The following is a 22,379-nucleotide window of genomic DNA, read 5'->3' as shown; positions in this document are numbered from 1 at the left end:
AATAAAACTTTTGTTGAATGTGTAAAAGCTTACAATTATTATTATTATTATTATTATTATTATTATTTTTGTTTTTTAATAATTTAAACCCCGTTTCTCCACTCTACTTTCGAAATAAAGTATATACATATAAAATATTTTAAAGCTAAATAATAATATTCCGAGAATCGCATAGAAGAGCTATGTATATGTAATAAAACTAGCTTGCTGTGTAGTTGAAATCATATTTAATGTATAAAAAAAATTTATTTATATATATATATATTTTTTTTTTTTTATTATATTTAATTTTTAATAGATTTAAGGCATTTTATAATATCGAAATTAAGTTAAGTATAAGCAAAATATTTGACATTGCTCTTGTATCCCATTGAAAAAATTTGCTTGCTTCTCTAGCAGCTGCTTGAGTGTAGTCCTCATGGGCCTATGTAAACAAACATTGTGTTCAACAATTTTCCGCTTGACTTTTGCGCTCGAGTTCCGGAATAGCAAAAAAATATTACGCATACGCCATGCTGTGTCGCGACCTCAAAATTAGCTGCTGCAGGCGAGTCAGCGGCTAAATTAGCCAAATATAAACACAAATCAATTACTGTGTGTGTGTGTGTGAGTATCTCCCTGTGCGTGTGTGTGTGTGTGTGTGTGTGTGTGCGTGTTATACATAAGCAGATATGAATGTTGTAGTTGCTCATGACTTAAGTTTTGCACTGTCGCTTGTACTCTGCTCGCGTCTTGACGTCGACATTAGCGACAGCATCGACGTCGCCGTCGACGTCGGCGTCGGCATCAGCTTCAGCGACAGCATCTGCAGCAACCTTCGTCTGCGCTGCGACAGCGAACTAAAAGTATTTGGTTCAAGTGCCAAATGAAATATTGACTAGGCAAACGCCAATCGCCGCAAGAGACGCAGCGACGCTCGAACTTTCAGCATATGGCGCGTGTGTCTGCAGCGAGTATGTGTGTGCGTGTGTGTGTGTGTGTGTGTGTGTGTGTGTGCGACGCTGTTTGATACAAGCGCCATTCTGTTCACTATATAAACGTATACTATATCATATTGTTTCTCTAAAATAATAATAATAATAATAACATGGCAAATATTTTACTTTTCCTCTCACTCTATATCGCTCTCCCTCTCTCTCCCTCTCTCTCTCTCTCTCTCACTGAGCTGTTTGCCGTGTGTGCCGTGCGCCTTGCAGATGGGTTGACAAGAGCAATTTATGTGTCTCGTCTCTCTATCGAAGATCAAATACCCTTGCCAACAGCCATGGCAGCCTCTTTGAATGCTCTCTAATTGAAATATACATTAAAGGAATATATATATATATATTTCTATATGTATATATAGTCCTAGAGCTAAGAAGTTATGGACATAATGCGGTAGAAACATCTTCAGCAAAATTTGTGACATGTTTATAAAATGCTGCTTGGATAGGGTATTCAGCCAGGCATGTTAACCTGCGTATTGCCCCCCCCTCTCTCTCTCTCTCTATCTCTCTCTCTCTCTCTTGCTCTCGCTCTGTCTCTGTCTCATGCTGTCGCTCGGCCTCGGCGCCTGTTTTTTTTTTTCTGCTGTCTAATAATAAATTGCCAAAGAATTTATATGTACTTGTATGTTTGGCAACAACAACAGCAACAACAACAACAACAACAGCCACAGCAACTGTAATTTGTTGTTTATGCTCGCTTGTTGTTGTTGTTGCTTTTATATGATTTGTATTTATTACGCTTCTTCTCGACGTTGTGCTTAGTTTCTGTTGCTTAGTTTTGCCGCTTGGCTCGTGCGAAGGTGTAAAGCAACATTTTCGCTCTTCTTCTACTGCTTCTTATTTTTATTTATTTTATTCATTTTTGTTGTGTTTTTTTTTTTCGTTTTTGTTCACTTTCACTTTTCGTTTGCCCTTTATGCCAGCTGCTTGTGCTGACAGTCTGTCCCGTCAGCCCCCTGGCCACGCCTCTATTCTTGGCCGCCTCTTGAATAAACCACTTAAGATCTCAGCGCCTTTCAATTTCAACGATGACATCGTTCGCCGAATGCTTAGCATCAGCTTTAACATCATCAAAATGGAACTGGCGATTTCCTAAGCGAGAGGACTTAAGGAAAAGTTCTATACACACACACACACACACACAAATGCAGTTTCAAGGTTAGACACAGTGCGTGCTAATTTATGCGACAAGTGCTTATATACTTGACACAACTTTAAGAATCTAGAAACTTCAGAAGCTGAATCATCAGCTGAAATGTAAATTTTTTGCCATTGTGCTCGGATCTTAAAAGTTGATGAAGTAGCTTTAGTTCTAAGCATACATAAAGAAAGAAAGAAGATTTAAAAAGAAATTCATTGAGTTAAAGTAGTAGCTCAAGATCTTTGGACATAAGGACAGACTATAGAAACTTGATAAATCACTATGGTAGCTTCAGGCCTTGGTTTAAGTCGTCATCAAAATGAGAACTTCATTAGCTATGAATGTAATTCCAAAACTAAGGACATGCATATGTATATAGATATTGCATATTATCAGATAAGAGTGATTATGTATGTAGGGTTCAAAACGCATTCTGCTTTAACCTTAATCGAGTTCTGGTTATGGCTATATTAGACGATATATAATAAGATGAGGTGCTCTAAACACAAATTCAAATATTGCCAACTAGTCGGGACTGCTCGACTATGAGACATGCTTAACTTTATGCGGAGTGGCCTATTCAATCAAAAGATATTCATAATCATGCGTTCTTATGTAGATTCTCTAGGGTATTAAATTAAAAAAAAAAGATAAATGCACATCAAAATGCAAGGGTAAATATATTCTTAAAAAAAAAATAAAATAAAAAAAAAAATAGTATTCCTTCCTTAAAATCCGAAAATACATAAGAACTTAAATTACAATAATTAAAACAATATTTATATATTTTTTTTTATTATATATATGTATATATGTATATATATTTATTATTATATATAATATATATTATAATAGTTGATTAAAAAATATTATAGACATTTTTAAGCATTTAAAGACTGCACAAATTGTATTTTAGTATTAAAATAGTATTTAAATTTAATACAAATTGAAATATTTTTAAAGATTTATCCTTTGGCATAAAAACCTCATAATTGAGATATATACAAATACAGACATATTTATATTATTTTATCACAGTGAGCTGTCATAGTTCACCAGAACTTAGCTATTCGGAACTAGTTCACCAGTGCGCCGTTAGTTTTTTCTAATTGAATTCAGCTGTTTGCGAGGCCAAGCATATTTTGGAACTACGGTAAAAAAAAGTACGGGAAAAGCGTGAAAAGAAAAATGAAATTAAAAAACTATTTACAAATCGAGCGAAATGGCACAAGTTGCCCTCCCCCCACCACCCCTCTCTCATCCTCCTCTTTTTTTCCATGCGGCACTGAGGCAGCGGCGACACCGCTGTGGATCGAAAATGAACTGTTGCTGTGGAAAGTTCGCTGAGCATTTTTCAATTGCGACACAAAACTATTTTACTTACGTGCGACTTTCACTTGCAAATGGCGCAAAACTTTTACTCGCCGACTGTGTGTGCGAGTGTGTGTGTGTGTGTGTGTGTGTGTGCGTATGTGAAAATGTTGTCTGCTATCTGGCTGAGCAGTGCGTCGCATTAATTAATAATGGAAAATAACTGTGTCGCTGTTTGCCTGCCTAGCTGCCTAGCTGCCTGACATTGCCAGAGTTGCCAGATCGTTAGAGTGCACTGGAAACCCATTAAAGCGCGCCGCGCCCTTTACAACAAATTCCAGTGTGTGTGTGTGTGTGGGTGGATGGGTGGTGGGTGTGTGTATAAATGCAAGTGCTTCATTTCAAGTTAGTTACAGTCTAGAAATTTTCATTTGTAATTAAAAATTCAGCGCACAATCTGCCAAAAATATTTGAACCACGGGGAACCATTATAAACTCGGCTGGCATTTGTTCGCTTATTAGGTTTCTCTGGCATGCTCGTGCACGCTGTGAAATGAGTATATTGAATGCGTGAACGCACTCGCAATGGGATAGAATTTAAAATAAAATAAATATATATATATATAGAGTATATATATTGTAAACATTTTCTTACCTTATATACATATAGAGATATATGAATTCACAAACATTATTCATAAATAAAATATTTATTAACAATAGTAAATCTAAATAAAAACATTTCAATACAATTGTTCATATAAATTGCATGAGAACTTAACTTTAACCATAACACAATCGTGCACTCAATCAAAACATGATGCATATATGTACATATATACATATGTATGTATATATATCTGACATCTGTTTGTAAACATGGATTTATGAGCTCGTACTCGCTCGATATGCTGCTGATAAAGACGTTTTAATGCGCATAAATTAATGGAACGCAATCAGCCGCGAATGCTTCAAATTCACACGTTGAATATCTTGCACATACTTTTCTCTTGATTTAATTTTTATTATACCCTGAACCCATTGAAAATGGGAAATCAGGGTATAATGTTTTTTTTGTATTATTATTATTATTATTAATTTTTTTTTTTTTCGCTTCTGCTGGTCTAATTACATTAAAGTGGTTAATTAAAAATGCGAAGCACTCGCTGCTTCTGCTGTTGTTGCTGTGGACACATTAAAACATATATACACCCAATTATATATGCAGATAAATGAATAAAGAGATCAACAATTGATTGAAAAGGAGTTGAAGTAATCACAAACAGCTGCAGAAATTAAATAAAATGCAAATATAATAAAATAAAAAAAAAACAAGCAAAAACAAAAACAAAAATAATAATATATTTATATGTGTGTACATATATTATTGATACAAACGAAAGAGAGAGAGAGAGAGAGAGAGAGAGCTAAAAAAGCGAGCCAAATACAGGCGACAGCCTTGGGGGCAACATGGCGTATGATTAACGCCACTTGTTAAGTGCACTGATTAAAGGTAAGTGTCATAATTCACGTACCAATTATATTTAATTGTTATTCTGTGGCTGCGGGCGACTGCGACTGCGACTGCGACTGCATTTGTTGCCTGCCGCCAGCACACAGCCTGTTTGTTGTTCGACACTTTCCAACACTAACGAGGCGACCAATGAATACAAAAAATAAAACAAATATTTTTTGTTTTTTTTTTTTTTGTTTTCCAACTCAACCACAATCGAAATAAACATTTATTGTCAGCTACAAAAAAATGCAAAAATCATGCTCGTCTAGGCCAACAGTCTGGCAGATATCCATTAGTCTAGTCGGGTGTTATCAGCTGTAGAATACTCGTTCGAGGTAACAAATACGGAAAGACACATTTTTTGTTTTGCCAATTTTTTATTTGAGTAGGTCAACAGTAATTTCGTCGTACCATTTTGAATATACAATTTCTTCCCGATTTGCCACACCCCCAATTGGCGTACATTATTTATGTTGTGTTGTCAACACGATTCATTCCAAATTTCAACTCTCGGATATACCGGAATATGCACTTTCCAATTTGCCATGCTTCTAGTGGACGAATCGGGAAATTTTCGACACTTTATAATCCTAGGGTATGCACGTATTCTATCTTTGAAGTCTCTGGCTTTCTCGATATGACGTACATTTATTATCAATAGACGAACATAAATCTAGACAAACTTTGCAAAAACCAATACACTCATTTCATTTTCGAGTGCCCGCCTACAGAGTATTTTATCGAGTATTAGTCAAGCATAAAAATAACGATATCAGCCCCAGGGATTTGCTTGCGGGCGTGTTAAAAATCGACACAAGTTGTAAAGCAACAAAAAAAAAAAAAAAAAAACGAATTTATTAGAAACAACATTTGTAATTATCAGCAAGATTAATATCATGCCCACAACATGTAACAGAATACTATTAATAACAATATAAACACAGACAGAACAAAACGAAATGAAAAAAAAAAAAAAAAAAAAAAATTAATAAATAAAATAAGTTTTAAATAAGCACAGCATAGAGAAATTTAAAAAGTTTAATTTGAGTGAATGAAGATCAAATTTATATAAATAAAATAAAACGTATATCGATAAATATCGATGTCAAATTAATTCTTTTGCCCCTTTGGCTATTATTGAATCACACTAGAAAAACAATTTAAATAAATGATATGTTTAAGTATTAGAGAATTTTTCAAATTTTCTAAATATTATATATTGTTATAAATTTTTATATGTGAATAAAATGAAATTCAAATTAAATCGAATTTTGGGAAACTCATAAGATATTTGTTGACATTATAAAAATCATTAGATATCATTAACACTATAAGATCAAATTCATATAAATAAAATAAAACGTATATCGATAAATATCGATGTCAAAGTAATTCTTTTGCCCTTTTGGCTATTATTGAATCACATTAGAAATACAATTTAAATAAAAATTATGATTAAGCATTAGAGAATTTTTCAAATTTTCTAAATATTATATATTGTTATAAATTTTTATATGTGAATAAAATGAAATTCAAATTAAATCGAATTTTAGGAAACTTATAAGATATTTGTTGACATTATAAAAATTCATTAGATATCATTTACTCTAGAATTTCGTATTATAAACAGTATATTTGGTTAATAAATTCGATAATTATCGATTTCAAATTAGATATTTTTTTATCGAATCTTATAGTAGCTGAAAATGAATTGCCATGAATTACCGATATTACATGGGAATCCTAGATTTCATTTAGGTTAGTATTATGTACTTTAATAGTAGTTTCTGAATTCACTTGGCCATGATTTGGGAGCAAGTGTTTCTTGTCATATGTCAGAGCTGATGCGCGCTAGCGACATTTACATTCGGAAGGACTTAACTTTGTTTGCTCACTGAATCCGTTTATGTCTATTTAGGGTTTTATGTAGCGGGCCTCGCCGGCAGAAGCCTCGAAGTAGGACGTCGAATATTTTATGTGGCCAAACAAGCTTAATACCAGTTAAAATTGTTGTAGTTGTTGTTGTATTTAAAGCTAGTGTATTCGCGGAATTTTATGCATTTTTATTCCATTTTGTTGTTGTTTTTTTGCGATGTCCTCAACCAGAATCAAGTGTAGCCCGAGAGCCGTGTGGCTGCGCTGCATCGTCTCTGGCTGAAGCTGCGGTTGTTGTTGCAATTCTATTTTTTTTTTCTGTTTTTTTTTTTGGGTAATGGAAAAGGACAGGAAAAAGACTGCGCTGCCAATGGCCGGGACTGGAAGGAAACATGGGCAATGCCAGTAGCAACAGCAAGAGCAACAGCAACAGCAACAGTAGAGGCGGCAGCAAAAGTAGGAGCGTCGAATGCCCTTGTGAAATATGATACAACTCGGCACGGTGTGCGAAATGCGCGACGTGTGGCGCAGGGTGGTGCAGTGCTTTTGATTTGTGTTTGTGACCCACAAAAATGCAAAATGCCGCAAACAAGCGAAGCGAAAGCGTAACAAAAGCAAAAATCGACAGGCAGACGCAAAAATAATAATGCACAAGCGGAAATACGATAATGCCTGCTGCATTTTGAAGTCGTTTTAGTGCATGTGTGTGAGCGAGAGAGAGAGCGAGAGAGAGAGCGAGAGTAAATGGAGACAGAGTGTGAGGAAGTTAGGGAACTTACCGAATTTCCAAATTGATACCAAAATGCACAAATCACGCTAGATGTCTCACTAAAGCTCTGGATTCTCTCGAGTAAATGTGTGCAAGTGTGCGTGTCTGTGTATGTGAGTGGAAAGAGAATGCACGACTAAGAAATACCCTGAGAGAAAGAGAGAGATAGAGAACGGTAGAAAGATAGATTATGTCTGAAAAAAAGCTTGAGTGAGAGATCGAGAGAGGTATAGGGAGTTAGAGAGAGAGAGAGCGAGAGAGAGAGAGAGAGCGAGAGAGAGAGAGAGCGAGAGAGAGAGAGAGAGCGAGAGAGAGAGAGAGAGAGAGAGAGCGAGAGAGACAGAGAAAATAGTAACGATTTCAGAGCAGACCCAGAACTGTAAAGGATCTTCTTTAAAGAAAGTAAAAAGGCTTTTGTAATCTGAATTTAAATGGAGTGTTCGCTTGAATGAAAAACTCGAGTCCATAAGCCTTTGTAGTCAATAAGGCTCATGAACCAAACCCCCTTTGCCTGTCGCATACCCCCTTTCAATTCTATGATTACAGGGTATGTCAGAGAAAAGCACAACATTATAACGCCAGATGCAACAACTCACAAATGCCGCACTCTGGCGCCCCAAAAGCTGACGCCTTTTTCTCTATATACACCAATTCCCAGAGAGCTGGTGCAAACTTTGCAGCGCATGTTATACGAACCCCTAGTGATTCCTATTCCGATTCCAGCTGCAGCTCCAGCTCCGACTCAAATTTCGATTCCCACTACCGACGCTACGCACGCCCCTTTTCGACCCCAGAGGGTCAGGGGTGACAGACAAAGTTATAGTTACATTCAGATTGCGCTCGCGGTTATTGGCCTAAAGTGTTGACAAATTTATTGCCTTGTTTTGCCTTTGCCCTTGCCTTGGCCAATTGTTGTTGTTGCCCGATTGAAAGTTCTTCACAGCTTCAACGTTTTTTGCTCAGCCCTTGGCCGAAAATTGATGGCAGCTCGTGACGGGGCGAGCGTGAAAAACCGTCCGTTGGGCCTTGGCGAAGACGCTTCTGGCAGTCGAGACAGCTTAATCGTCAGCTTAGACCAGGATTTCTATTAACAAAACGACATTAATAGAGGACGGAACGAGTCACTATTTATCAGCGTCTAGCGCAGCTCAAAGTTTTTTTTTTTTCTAAAGAAGCGAATTATTGCTGCATTTTGTATACTTTATTCAAAAAAAAGGAAAAAAAATGTATGTATTATTATATAGGAGCACAGGGTGTGCCCCGCTCTCAGTTGCGGCCCAGCAAACAGTTTGTCACCAGCGCGCGATTAAGGCAGATCTTGGCCCTGCGGTCGAACCACTGGCCCGTGGCACAGGTCTGGCGTCTGGCCCGGTTATTGCGACAGACGTAATACCTGCGGCAGTGCCTGGGATCCGTGAGGATCGTGTCATCCCTCATTCCACGGCAGTCGAGTGCCGAGACCAGAGTTGCGGCGTCCTCTAAGGCGGTGCAGTCGCAATCGCCTAGGCCAGAGGGGCATTTACACCGGGGCTCGGCATGACTAATTGTTACTATTGCATCTGTGCGTTCGGTTGTAGTACAGGGTGTTGTTGTTGTACAGGGTGGTGTTGTTGTACAGGGTGGCGTTGTAGTGCAGGGTGGCGTTGTAGTACAAGGTGGTGTTGTAGTACAGGGTGGCGTTGTTGTACAAAGAGGCGTTGTTGTACAGGGTGTTGTCGTACAGGGTGTTGTTGATGTACAGGGCGGCTCTGTTGTCGTACAGGGTGGTGTTGTTGTACAAGGTGGTGTTGTAGTACAAGGTGGTGTTGTTATACAGGGTGGCGTTGTAGTGCAGGGTGGCTCTGTAGTCGTACAGGGTGGCGTTGTTGTCGTACATGGAGACGTAGTTGTCATACAGGGTGGCTCTGTAGTCGTACAGGGTGGTGTTGTAGTACAGGGTGGCTCTGTTGTCGTACATGGAGACGTAGTTATCGTACAGGGTGGCTCTGTAGTCGTACAGGGTGTCGTTGTAGTACAGGGTGGCTCTGTTGTCGTGCAAGGTGGCTCTGTTGTCGTACATGGAGACGTAGTTGTCGTACGGGGTGGCTCTGTGGTCGTACAGGGTGGCTCTGTAGTCGTACATGGAGACGTAGTTGTCGTACAGGGTGGCTCTGTTGTCGTACAGGATGGCGTTGTTGTCTGCAACCCATCGCACGGCGGTGCTTGCTCCTCACTGGAACCAGCCAGTGCAAACAATGCAATCACAACCGTGAACAATTTCATGTTATCTGCAAGGATAAGGCAAGGATCGCTTGTTAATGGAATGCCGGAATAGCAGAGCGAAGACGAGTGCCAACTCACAAACTCTCATTGTATGCATTCAAGTGAATTGTGTTTAGTTGCTGGAGTGAATGCTGAGCTCGATCGGTCGAGCTCTTTTTATAGCCAAGCGTCGGCATTCTTATCAGCGAGTGGAATGCACAGCTTGCAGCAATAAATTAACTAAATTTGTTTGTCGAGCTGTGTATGAAAACAATGTTAAACAGAAAGACAAATAGTCAACACTTCAAATAATTCTATAATTTGCGTTATAGTTCCGGGTAATCACTATTTGTTTGCTTTCCAAGAAAATATGTGACGATCCATTTAAGGGAAAACAACATTTTGAAGTAGTTTCAGTAGTCGTCATATCGTGACTTTATGGGAGCATCGAACTAATGGATGAATGCCAATGGAGATTGCTCTTTGAAATATTGCACAAGCTGAGGAAACTTTGGATATTGGGCGTATACTGAATATTTCTGAATTTTCTTTACAATGCTGCTAAAATTCTACTTGAATGAAAAGTTTAAAGGCATATACACATTATGTGCCTATGCATTACAATATTTCCTTTGGTATTTAAAAAATATCAAATCATTTGGCAAACCTACACTTAAATTGGTCAAAGAAAAGGAAAATTTTGAGCAGGAAAAGAGTCAACTTAAAGTGAATTTGCTGTTATCGATGCTGTTCGATGGCTGACCCGCCCATGGCATGCCATGACATGGCACATGGCTGTTGGTTATTTCATGACTCTCGGCCCGTTTCAGCATGTTGATGGTATTGACATTTGGCTCCGGTCATTTGGCATGCCGAACACAGCCTGTAAAATAGTTGAAATTGCCTGTTAACTGATTTCGGGGCAACGCTTCAAGCGGTCAACAAAAAAAAAAAAAAAAAAACAAGAAAAAAAAAGAAGAAAAGTACCCTTTATGGTTGCGCCAGGCCAAACCGGCCAGGCTGGCCCCACTGGACAGTGCGACGGACGAGGACGAGGCTTGAGCCACTGGCCAAGTGGACAAGTAGCCAAGTGTCACCCATTTGGCAGCCAATAAAAGTCCTGGACGCTGTAAACTGTGAATGCGCCCAAAGCGTTTTCAACGGGTGTGAGGGTGTGCGTATGTGTGTGTGTGTGTGTGTGTGTGTGTGTGCGTGTGTGTGTCATAATTTTTGGGCACAAAATACCGCTGATTTAAGGCTGTTGCCAAACTATAAAGAGAGAGAGAGAGAGAGAGAGAGAGTGAGTGAGAGAGTGAGAGTGAGAGTGAGAGAGGAGCAACGTCCGAAATTGTGAAAAACTTTTGTAATTAAATGTGGCTGCTGCAGCAAAGATTTATGCCACGCCTCTTTCTGTTTTATTTAGTATTTGGGTGCAGCAATTTATGCACTGGCTGCAGCCAAAGCTAACAATGTTGGCTGGCATAAAAGCAAAACAATTGCCGAACAGCAAGAGGTGAACGCACATTGAAAGCCTGGCGCTAAGAGCCATGAAATAAATTTGAATTTATTTGAAATTATTAATGATAATTGCTCGATGTTCCTTCATTTTTCTTATGGATATTGAAGATATGTGATTGAGTAGAAATTTCTTAGCTTCTACAACTCAAACTGCTGTCCCGCCGTCCTGTTGTCCTGTTGTCCTGCAAGCCTCTCATCACGCTTTCACAACTTCCCATGTAGGGCTGACATTGGCAGTGCACATTTCCAGTGCTCACCTTTGGCCACACACCTGCCAGGTGTTAGTCAATTAACCAAGTTCTGCACAGCTCGCACTTGATGATGTAATTGTCACGCCCAGGCTGAGCAGGACACAGAAACGAGAGGCAAAACAGCAATGGATGCGAGGAGAAGTTCAGCAGAAATGAAATGGGTTAACTCTACATACATATAAATAGATGTAGATGTAGATGTGGTATATATGTATGTATGTATACGATTGGCCATTAATAAGAATTTTGCATAAATGAAATGTTTGATATCTATTCATTTAGTATTCATTTAGTAAAAATACTTATTCTATACTAAGATTATATTCTATGAGGCGACATGGCAATAGATTGGGATTTCACAGAAATGAAATGGGCTAAATGTATAAGATAAGTAAGTATATGTATAAATTATATACTATCAACCGAAATAAAAATAGATAAACATTTTATAGAAATTAAGTGCCTTAAGTCTATATTCATATAACTGTTGTATATATGTATATGTATAAGGCGAAATAGCAAATCTGTATACATATTTCTATGTATTTATATACCTCAATAATCAACTTCAATTGGGATGAAATTCAGATGCAGGCTTAATTCAGATTTATTCCCAAATTTATTCCCAAAGAGCAGCATATACAGCTTTCAATTTATTTCAAATCCGTTCCTAGACTTGTTGCGAGGCATTTCAATAGCTCAAAAGTTTGCTTTAATAACTTGGCCAAAATGATGCATTGCTGTCAGTAGGAGCTCAGCTTTAGTTCATCGTATAACGGAAACGCTCTTTAACTAACGCATACAAACATTTATGACAATTTGTGAGCTGCTAAGCCTGATGGCGTTGAGAATAATGGCTTTACGGCAAAAAAGAGACGCACGAATGATGAAGGGTGCCGGAACAAAGAATGGGAACTTTAACTGGAACTGGAACTGGGGCAAAGCTAAAGACAAACATGAGCTGGGCTCTATGGCAATTTGTTGTGTACATATGAAAATGGAAATTAAATTAAGCATGCTTGTACACACACACACAGAGAGAGAGAGAGAGAGGGACACACACACGCATACACATACTCGGATTGCAGGCGTTGTGTCAACACATTTTTCTATGCTAAACATTGTAAAACTTATTAGTGAAGTGACCGGAAATCTTGGAAAATCTGCACAGACACTAAAAGGATTCTCGCTTTGGCATAGCTTAGCCTAACGCCTACACACACACACACACACAGGCACGCACTTAGTCACACACAGACAGGGGCAGTGGAGCAGTCATGCATAGACTTCAATTTTTCAACAAAATGAGTGCACATTTGACAAATACACCTTCAGTGTCACGCCCGAAAGAGCAAGTCCCGAGACATATGTGTGATGCTATTGTAGCCTGTGTGTGCATGTGTGTGGGTGGCACATCCCAAACACATACGCACACGTACACACATCGTGCTGCTCTTGTGGGTTTTACAATTTACATGCTTTTTTTTCTCTTGCTTCTTACGCTGTCCAAAAATTTGCCAGCAAGAAAATATAAAACTTTGCACAAATTTGGTGCACACACACACACACAAATATATATATATATATATATATATATATATATATATATATATATATATATATATCACACTCACAGACCTTCAGCTACTCGGGCCTCCCCATAGCCCTCCTATCAGCCCCCAAGCGTGTATGTGTACTTGGGCAAACTGATTGGCTTTGTGTGTCAGTGTGTCTGTGTGTGTGTGTGTGTGCACTATTCGAGCTCATATTTTAGAAGAAAAACAAAATCAGTGCCCTGCCGGACAAAGTTTGTGCTAAAGCCCTGGCGAAATCTGTAAACGAGAAAGTGGACAGGAACATGGACAGGGACTGCTGAGCAGCAGGTAAACAAACGAGTTGGTTTAGCAAGCCCAACAGCTTAGAGGAGCCCGGACGATCGCAGCGTGTAATGGGCCATGAAATACAAAGCAACAAATGAGTGACAGCCGAGACCCCCCCCATATGCGGGCTGGGACCTCCAGCCCGTTAGTCCAATGCCCAGCACTGATTTTGGATAGTTCATACGAGAAGAAGACCCAGTGAGAAATGAGTTGATGCAAATGTATTTTAGTTGAGACTGAGTCAAAGAGCTTCTTCTATATTCTGTCTTGTTCTTCTTATAGTTATCCTCTAATATACAATGGTTTATATTTTATATTTTATATTTTATCCATATATATTTTATATTTTATATTTTATATTTTATATTTTATATTTTATATTTTATATTTTATATTTTATATTTTATATTTTATATTTTATATTTTATATTTTATATTTTCTCTTTTCTATTTTATCTTTTATTTTATATTTTATCTTTTCTCTTTTTATATTTTTTCTTTTCTTTTTCTTTTCTCTTTTATTTTTCTCTTTTCTCTTTTTCTCTTTTTCTCTTTTTCTCTTTTCTTTTTTCTTTCTCTTTTTCTTTTCTCTTTTCTCTTTTCTCTTTTCTTTTTTCTCTTTTTCTCTTTTTCTCTTTTCTCTTTCGGGTCTTTTCTCTTTTCCTCTTTCTCTTTTCTCTTTTCTCTTTCTCTTTTCTCTTTTCTTTTATTTTCTCTTTTTCTTTTTCTCTCTTTTCTCTTTTTCTCTTTTCTCTTTTTTCTTTTCTCTTTTCTCTTTTCTCTTTTCTCTTTTCTCTTTTCGATCTTTCTCCTTTCTCTTTTCTTCTCTTTTCTCTTTTCTCTTTTCTCTTTTCTCTTTCTCTCTTTTCTCTTTTTTCTCTTTTCTCTTTTCTTTTCTCTTTTCTCTTTTCTTCTCTTTTTTCTCTTTTCTCTTTTCTCTTTTTTCTCTTTTCTCTTTCTCTTTTTCTCTTTTCTCTTTAGGGGAGAGGGGAGAGGGGAGAGGGGAGAGGGGAGAGGGGGAGAGGGGAGAGGGGAGGGGAGGGAGAGGGGAGAGGGGAGAGGGGAGAGGGGAGGGGAGGGGAGAGGGGGAGAGGGGAGAGGGGAGAGGGGAGAGGGGAGAGGGAGAGGGTTCTCGGGGTTTTCTCTTTTCTCTGATTTTCTTTCGAGAGGGGATTTCTTTATTTCTCTTTTCTTTTCTCTTTTCTCTTTTCTCTTTCTCTTTTCTCTTTTCTCTTTTCTCTTTTCTCTTTTTCTCTTTTCTCTTTTCTCTTTTCTCTTTTCTCTTTCTCTTTTCTTTTTTTCTCTTTTCTCTTTTCTCTTTTCTCTTTTCTCTTTTCTCTCTTTTCTCTGTTCTCTTTTTCTCTTTTCTCTTTTCTCTTTTCTTTTTCTCTTTTCCCTTTTTCTCTTTTTCTTTCTATTTTATCTTTCTCTTTTCTTTCTATTTCTCTTTTCTCTTTTCTCTTCTATTTCTCTTTTCTATTCTCTCTTCTATTTCTCTCTTCTCTCTTCTCTTTCTCTCTTCTCTCTTCTCTCTTCTCTCTTCTCTCTTCTCTCTTCTCTCTTCTCTCTTCTCTCTCTTCTCTCTTCTCTTTTCTTTTTCTCTTTCCTCTTTTCTCTTCTCTGCTTGCTATTTAATATAATCCCCTATTTTTCCCTTTTTTTTTTTTTTTTTTTTTAGGTTTATCGTATATCTGCTCTTTCTTCCATCATTTACAGGGTATATTTTCCACAAAACTTGTAATTTTGTAACAAAGCTTAACGCTAGCTGTAACCCCATCAAATCATTACATATTTTAGGAAAATACCAAAGCAGCAACAAAAATTGACTTCACATAGTTTTTCTTCTATGCTATTCAACCAGAGCACAGCTTCTAGCTGATCTGCAAAGATTTTCAATAGTTTTCCGGGGCAGCAAAAAATTGAAAAAAAAGGAACAAAATAAATAACAGAGCTTACAGTAAAAACAAATAGAGCAAAGAAGAAGAAGAAGAGAATAAAACAATATTCAACAATTTTCGTACACATTATTTAAAGCAAAAGTTTGAAGCACTTCGGCCGTACAAATTGTTGAATAATTGCTGTTGCTTTTTGTGCTTTTCGTTGTCGTTGTTGTTGTTGCTTCTGTTTGCCATTCTGCAACTCGTTCGCTCTGCTCTCTCACTCTCTCTCTCTTGCTTTTTTGTTGCTGTTGCGATTGCAGCTTTTGCTATTTTTCACATGCAGCCGTCGCGTCGCATCGCGTCGCGTCGCTCTGTTTTTTTGCCCAATGTAAATTTGCAAGTTGTTAGTTTTTAATATTAAACTTCTCTTCCTCTAGCTCGCCTGGTATTGCCTCTGTGCAAGGTCCTTTCCCCTATATACATATATATGTATATGTGTGTATGTGTTTGTGCATTGCCTTTATTTTATTTGGATTTTCAATTGTTGTTCGTGTGGTTGTTGTTGGGCATTCGGCCGGACCTGCTTTGGCACGTTTTGTTTGTGTGTGTGTGTGTGTGTGCATTTTGTTGCGCTCTTTGGGTTTCTTTAAATGTTCGCCAAAAAGTTTTGAAAAACGCTCCACTGAAGTGTGTGTAAAGTGTGCCCGACTGCACTGCAGCCAGCGAGCGAGCGAGCGGGGCCAAAAGCGCCATCGCTGAAGCCAAAAAGCTGGACAGCATTAGCACAAAAGACCCACCAAGTCAAGCAATTAAACTTTTCCAACAGCACTCAGTTAGGCGAGGCGGATTGTGGCCAGCATGGAGTATACCCTGAGAGAGAGAGAGAGAGAGAGAAAGAGAGATGTAGCTAAAGCTAGAGCCGTTGTGCAGCAGCAACAATTTGCGCAATGCACAGCAAAATCAAGCGATTCTCCGCACTTCACTTCTACACACTCAAATAGAATAACAACTGGATTTTATTCAATGAGCCACAAAAGTCACAAGACAACACAACCAAACAAAGTAATAACAATACAACAACAACAACAACAACAACAACAACAACAACAACAACAACAATGTGTATAACAATTGAAGTGAACTCGAGTCAAGTCGAGCAAACTCCCAACAATAACGTGAGCCCATCAAAATAAATGTGAAATCATTTCTATGATTAACACAAATACAAGAGAAACATCAATAAGTGCTCAGGCTGTGAATTTGATTTAAGGCGAGTCGATTTTTCTATGGCATGTTCGCTTGCGACTCTGTTAATCAGAGAATGTTAATCAGAAAAATGTTAATGTAAAAGACTTGCGACTCTGTTAATCAGAGAATGTTAATCAGAAAAATGTTAATGTAAATGATTGCTTTAACTGATTGTTGAGAGAGAGTAAACGTTGAATTTACGATGGTATTATTGAAGAGATATTTAATGGTGTAGAATACTATGGAAAGTAAAGTTTACTCAGAGAGACTTATCATGAATTGGATAGCTGACAATTTGCCATGCTATGAGTGAAAAAAGTTAATACAAATTCAACAGGATAAATTTGCATACATGATCTGTGAAACTGACTGCCAATTCTCCTATTTATGATTTTTAAATACCTCTCAATGAGCTCTACATTAATTCAATTAATTTAATTTTACTCAAAATTAGTTACTCTAACTGGGTATGCCATATAGGCTTAAATATTGATATTAACTGTATTCAAAATATGGTCACCCTAGCTGCAGGGACTCCTTTAACATAAATAAGTAATCCTTTTTGGCCCCATGCCAATGAAGTTATATATAATCCTACGCATAGTCTCACACAAATAATCAAATTGATTTACATCCCTCGATTAACATACTTCTCGTTTGCTATGTTAACACAATGCTAAAGCTGAAGAACTGCTGATAACTCGCTTTGAATGCTACAGATGCCAAAAATTCTTCAAATTGAAAAAAAAGTATCTTCCAGGGTATTTAAAAGTCAATCAATGCTTTGTTTTCTTGTCCACTTTGTTATTTATTCGTTGAAGTTGACAAGTCCAAAGTTTACGCATTTGTCGTCTCGCATTGTATTTGTCGTGTTTACTTTTGATAGATGGAATTGTTGGCTCTTTGGATTGGTCTTTTATGATAATATTATTTGTCGAGGCTGGGCAAATGGATTTGTGCCTTGTCTGCACTCAAACAGTAGTAGTAGTCCATTGTGTGGCCGAACTTAAAAGTGCTTTTCAATTGGGCTCTACGCCTTGGCAGCGTGTCGTATGCGCAATATTTTATAGCTACTCAATGCTATCGGCTGAATTATTGCCGCATGGACGTTTAATTAAATGCATTGCATTTTTCATTGAGCTCGCCTGGCCAACAGGCAAGCCAAGTTAATGAAGAGGAGACACACACACACACACATGTGATATATAGATAAGTTTAAATCGAGGTAGTAACATATTGATGAGTGTGCAAACAAATTGGTAAATGCGCAACAAGAGCTGTCTGAGGACCAGCTCTGGAGGACCCGTTGTTGAGCAACGTTTTGGTGCTGGTGTGTGTGCGTGTGTGTGTCCCAGCCCGGAATGTGTTTGCCTTCGGGTCTCACAAATCGCTCTTGGCGCCCACTAGCATGCTTCCTGTTTGGCCACAGCAACAACAACAAGAGCAGCTGTTCCATCTCCGCATAGCTGGTGCCGTGGTCAATGCTTGAATCGACACACACACAGCCATTCAGCCACTCAACCCATGCCCCACTGTGACCACCCACCCACCCACCATCAATGGCTGCTGTGGAGCCCTGGAAAGCGTTGATTGATATCCTCACTTGGGCTAATTGAATGAACGTTGCTCTGATAGTCTGCTTAGTCTCTGTAGAGGACTCCTGCTACTGCTTTTGCTGCTGCTGCTGCTGCCGCTGACAGGCGACACCTTTAAAATTGTATTCATACTGCATAAATATGCATCACGATATTTAATTCCATATTCATTGTGCTGGCCAATTGTCGACGGTCCACAATCGAGCTCATTCGCCGACCGTCCGGGCAGGCTCTCGCATTTCGATATATTTGAAAATTCATTGGATTTCTCACACACACACACACTCGCGCGCACACACACACACACACATTCAGCCATTAAATGGTGGCATCGTGCTTAATTATTAATGCGCAGAGCGCATATAAATTGTTAATGCAAAATGTTCGAGTGGCAGAATGCGGTCGTCTGCCAGTGTAAAGAGAGCCATAATTGTGATAACTGCGAACACGTTTTGTTTTTCTCACCTAGCTGCGAGCTTAAATCAAGCTAAAAGCTGCGCCATTCAGCGAGAGCCATTCGTGGAGCTCTTTTCTGCTGGCTGTGGGTGGGTGGGGCCAGCATTTAACGGCGCTCTATGCCATAGTATCACAGAATACTTATATGCATGAGTGTGGAGATGAATGAAGTGCACATATACTTATATACTAAACTGTTGAAACTATTCTTGTAGATTTTCAGCTATTTTAATTATTTGAAAAGGCTTTTAAAATATTCAATAAATAAGTTAATATATATTTAATAAGAGTTAGAGTTGAAACTGAAACTATAATAGATTACCAATTTTTATTTATTTATTTTTTTTTTTTAATTTGTGTATAATAGTGATAGACAAAAGTATTTTAACAACATATTGCAAGAACTTAAATAGCTGCTTTAGTTAAATTATTTATTATATATTTATTTATTTATATATTTTTTTATTATTATTGTATATTTTTTGTGAAGTTATTTTATATATATTTATTTATTTATATATTTTTTATTATTATTATAATCATTTTTTTTTTTCTTATATAAGCTTTTTTTTATATATATATATTTATTTATATATTTTTATTATTATAATAAGTTGTTTGTTAAGTTATTTTATATATATATATTTATTTATTTATATATTTTTTATTATTATTATAAAATAATTTTTTTTTTTATTTTTTTTTTTTTTTTTTTTTTTTTTTTTTTTTTTTTAGCGATTATTAATTACTGTAAGAAAGCAAAATATTGTAATGATAACAAAACACATGCATTTCTATAATTATTCGCATGGCAGTATATACATATATATTTTTGTCTTTTTGGCTGGACAAAATATTCTGGCATTCCATTTCATTTTTAATGAGCGTGCATTCCCGAATCTGAATTCAGATGCTCCTTATATTATTAAAAATATTTAGATGATTTATAAATTTTGTTTTCCTATTGCTTCTATTTAGTAATTTAATATAGCAGCTACTAACTAATTTTTAAGTTATGGTGCTATAGGAACCAGAAAGTTAGAGAGCAGAGAGAAAAAAAAGAAAGAGACAGAGAGACAAAAAGAAGGAGGAATACTTGCAGTCATTAGTGTTGGGGCATTTTAATTGCTGCATTTTGTGGAAACCAAGAGAGAAAAATAATTATGCCGTTAGAGCATCGATGTTATCCAAATCATATAATTTTTGCCTTTGCGAAAAATCAGTCTGCATTTGAAACTCGATGCGGCCGCTCGTTCAACCGTTAATTTATTATTATTATTATTTTTTTGTATACCCTGAACACATTGTTTTCTGCTAGATCAGAGGGAAGATGCTCAGAGACAGAGAGGAAGAGAGAGGGAGGAGAATAATATAGCTGGATTTGAGATTCTCTAAGAGTCCGTGCTGAAACAATTCCTAATCATGGAGTGCTCGCTCCATTGATGCACTCACCTGCTTTTAGCCATGCTGAGTGCATGCATTTACATTACATTCATTAGACTTATTGGCAATAGTAAGCAGCTTGCAGACTGTTGCTTTTTAGCTTTTCGGGCGTACAACTCTCTAATTCTGTGAGGAATTACAATTTTCGTTAGCATAAGCTAATGGCGTTCGCATTTGACCGTTGTCAAAGTCCGGCTTGTTGCACTTTTTCCTCAAATCTCTTTTGTTGTTATTTCTATTCAACACTCTTCCTGTCTCTCTCTCTCTCTCTCTCTCTCGCTCTCTTTGCTTCCTTCGCCCTATAACTATTTGTGTCACTTAGCGATAAATGAGTAAAAAAAAGTAACTGCGACTTCTCAGTCACACGGCAAATTGTGAGCGCATGTGTGTGTGTGAGAGTGTGCTGCTACCCCTGCTCCTGCTGCTGCTCCTGCTCCTCCTGCTGACTGTAAATCCGATTATGTGAACAAAACGCGTTCCGTGCGCGAATTACTGTCGAGAGAAATAAAATGCAACATTATTCTTTGGTCATGCCGTTGGCCATTGACAACCTCTGCCACCTGCCCCCCTCCCACGCAGCAGTCCTTCCCCTTGCCACGGCCATCGTGCCCTCATTTCCGCTGCTCGCATCATCCGTAAACGCCACATATTACCTAACAGACCGCAATGTCGACAAAACCAGAACGAACGCCACATAGAATGTTGAGCATTTGTATGGGACAACTGGGACGGACCCCCACACGCGGTCACTGCAAGAATAAGTGACAAATGCTCGGCAGTGCGACGCGAGTATACACGACTAGCCAATGCTCTGCACTGAGTGCAAAAGCAATTGGAGTTGGAGTTCCCATTGATTGAGTGATTCAAAGAAAGAAATTATTAGATTAAGTGGAAGCAAAAGGCAACTTCAGCTCAAAATCAAATTTACAGGGTATAGCCAGGTTGAGTGGCAGTCGAATTGCGCAGTCATCGTTTGGAACGAGTTATAAAATGCTTGAGCTTTTATTTATAACGACATCACAAATTAATCTTGCATAATGTGCCGCGTGCTGCGAACAAAAACAAAAGCAGCTTATCCTTTCATGAAGTACTTACAGTTCACACACGCAGACACACATAGACATGCACTCACTCACACACACACCTGATGGATAAGACATGAGTGCGCAGAGCAAATGTAGTTGAAACTGGATTCTAACTGTAGTTTGTGAATGATGTTTGAACAGCTTGAGGGCAGAGCAGAAACTCGATTGAGTCATTAGAGTGCAGCTTATTCAGGAGCGTAAATTTAATTGAATTACTAATTAATTGACGCTTAGCTCTTCTCTATTTATCAATTTACATTTTGGTGTGTCTTGGGAACTCTATTTTTATTTTTATTTTTTAATTTTACAATTCGAATTCGAAGTTTGTTTGCTGATATTTTTTTGGTTTTCGATCTGTAAAACGAACTCAATGAGTTTTATTTGAACTATTTGAATGTCTGCTCTTCAATGGGTTGAGGGGGATCTTGTAATCGAGCTTTATAGTGTAGATTACTCTCATTTGTTATCTTTGTTTGTGTACTACAGTTTTGCAAAAGTATATAAAAAAAATATATATATATATAATAAAGTATATATACATAAAATTAATAATAATAATAATAATAATAATAATAAAAAAAAATAATTAATTAAAAACCCTTTTAAGAATATTTATCATATTATACTTAAGTCAAGACAGTTTTATTTATATATGTGAAAATTAAATAAATTAAATAATTCGGTAAAATTGATAATAAAAAATATTTTAAAAGAATTTTGAAAATATATACCAAAATATACTTATATACTGATATATGTATGTATGTATATAGAATTTAAAATCTGCTTCAGAAATTTTTTTTAAATTGATCTAGCCTACCGAGATCTAGCCAAGTATTTGCATTGACTGTGAATCAATCATAGAATGCTGTATTAATCTGTATTAATTTATAGTCAAATATATATTTGTAATTATTATATAAACATAAATGTTTAGTTTGTATATTAAAACAGTAGCAAATTGCTAAAATTGTTGGATTTAAAATCAAGGGCGGGCAACATCTTCAGTAGTCAGCTTTGTCGTCGACTCAAATCTCGTTACGCTCTCTATCTCACTCTATCTCTCTGTATGTGTGAATGTGTGTGCGTGTGTGCTCATGAAAAATTACAACTTTCAGCATCAGGCATATCGTGCGATAAATTTTACTCAGCAAACACACTCACACACACACAGAGACATGCAG

At 37.3% G+C, this 22,379-nt stretch overlaps 2 protein-coding genes across 5 annotated transcripts in view; one reads left to right on the top strand and one right to left on the bottom strand.

Moving 5' to 3' along the window:
* Neto (Neuropilin and tolloid-like) overlaps nucleotides 1-22,379 on the top strand; it is a 107,324-nt gene that overhangs the window by 6,880 nt on the left and 78,065 nt on the right. For 3 of the 4 annotated variants that reach the window (XM_089265174.1, XM_089265173.1, XM_089265176.1), the window contains exon 1: nucleotides 4,858-4,951. The exons of the other annotated variant lie outside the window; for it this stretch is intronic. The gene's annotated coding sequence lies outside the window, so the exon portion shown is untranslated. Of the gene's footprint in view, nucleotides 1-4,857; nucleotides 4,952-22,379 lie in introns of those variants that run through there. 4 annotated transcript variants of the gene reach the window in all.
* LOC115564972 (uncharacterized) lies at nucleotides 8,904-9,992 on the bottom strand. Its single transcript, XM_089264760.1, has 2 exons — nucleotides 9,939-9,992; nucleotides 8,904-9,865 (listed from the first exon to the last, which is right to left on the bottom strand). The coding sequence occupies exon 2, from the start codon at nucleotides 9,718-9,720 to the stop codon at nucleotides 9,139-9,141; it is 582 nt and encodes a 193-aa protein (XP_089120886.1). The 5' UTR covers nucleotides 9,721-9,865; nucleotides 9,939-9,992; the 3' UTR covers nucleotides 8,904-9,138.

Source organism: Drosophila navojoa, chromosome X (assembly GCF_054131105.1).
Source record: "Drosophila navojoa isolate 15081-1374.11 chromosome X, UAZ_NAV_1.0, whole genome shotgun sequence".
Classification (NCBI taxonomy): Eukaryota; Metazoa; Arthropoda; class Insecta; order Diptera; family Drosophilidae; genus Drosophila; species Drosophila navojoa.
The sequence above is the reverse complement of the archived record's forward strand: the minus strand, read 5'-3'. Positions and strand labels throughout refer to the sequence as shown.

Bases quoted from the DNA above. Each gene is read 5' to 3' on its own strand.
- LOC115564972 (XM_089264760.1), bottom strand. From the start codon at position 9,720: ATGTACGACTACAGAGCCACCCTGTACGACCACAGAGCCACCCCGTAC.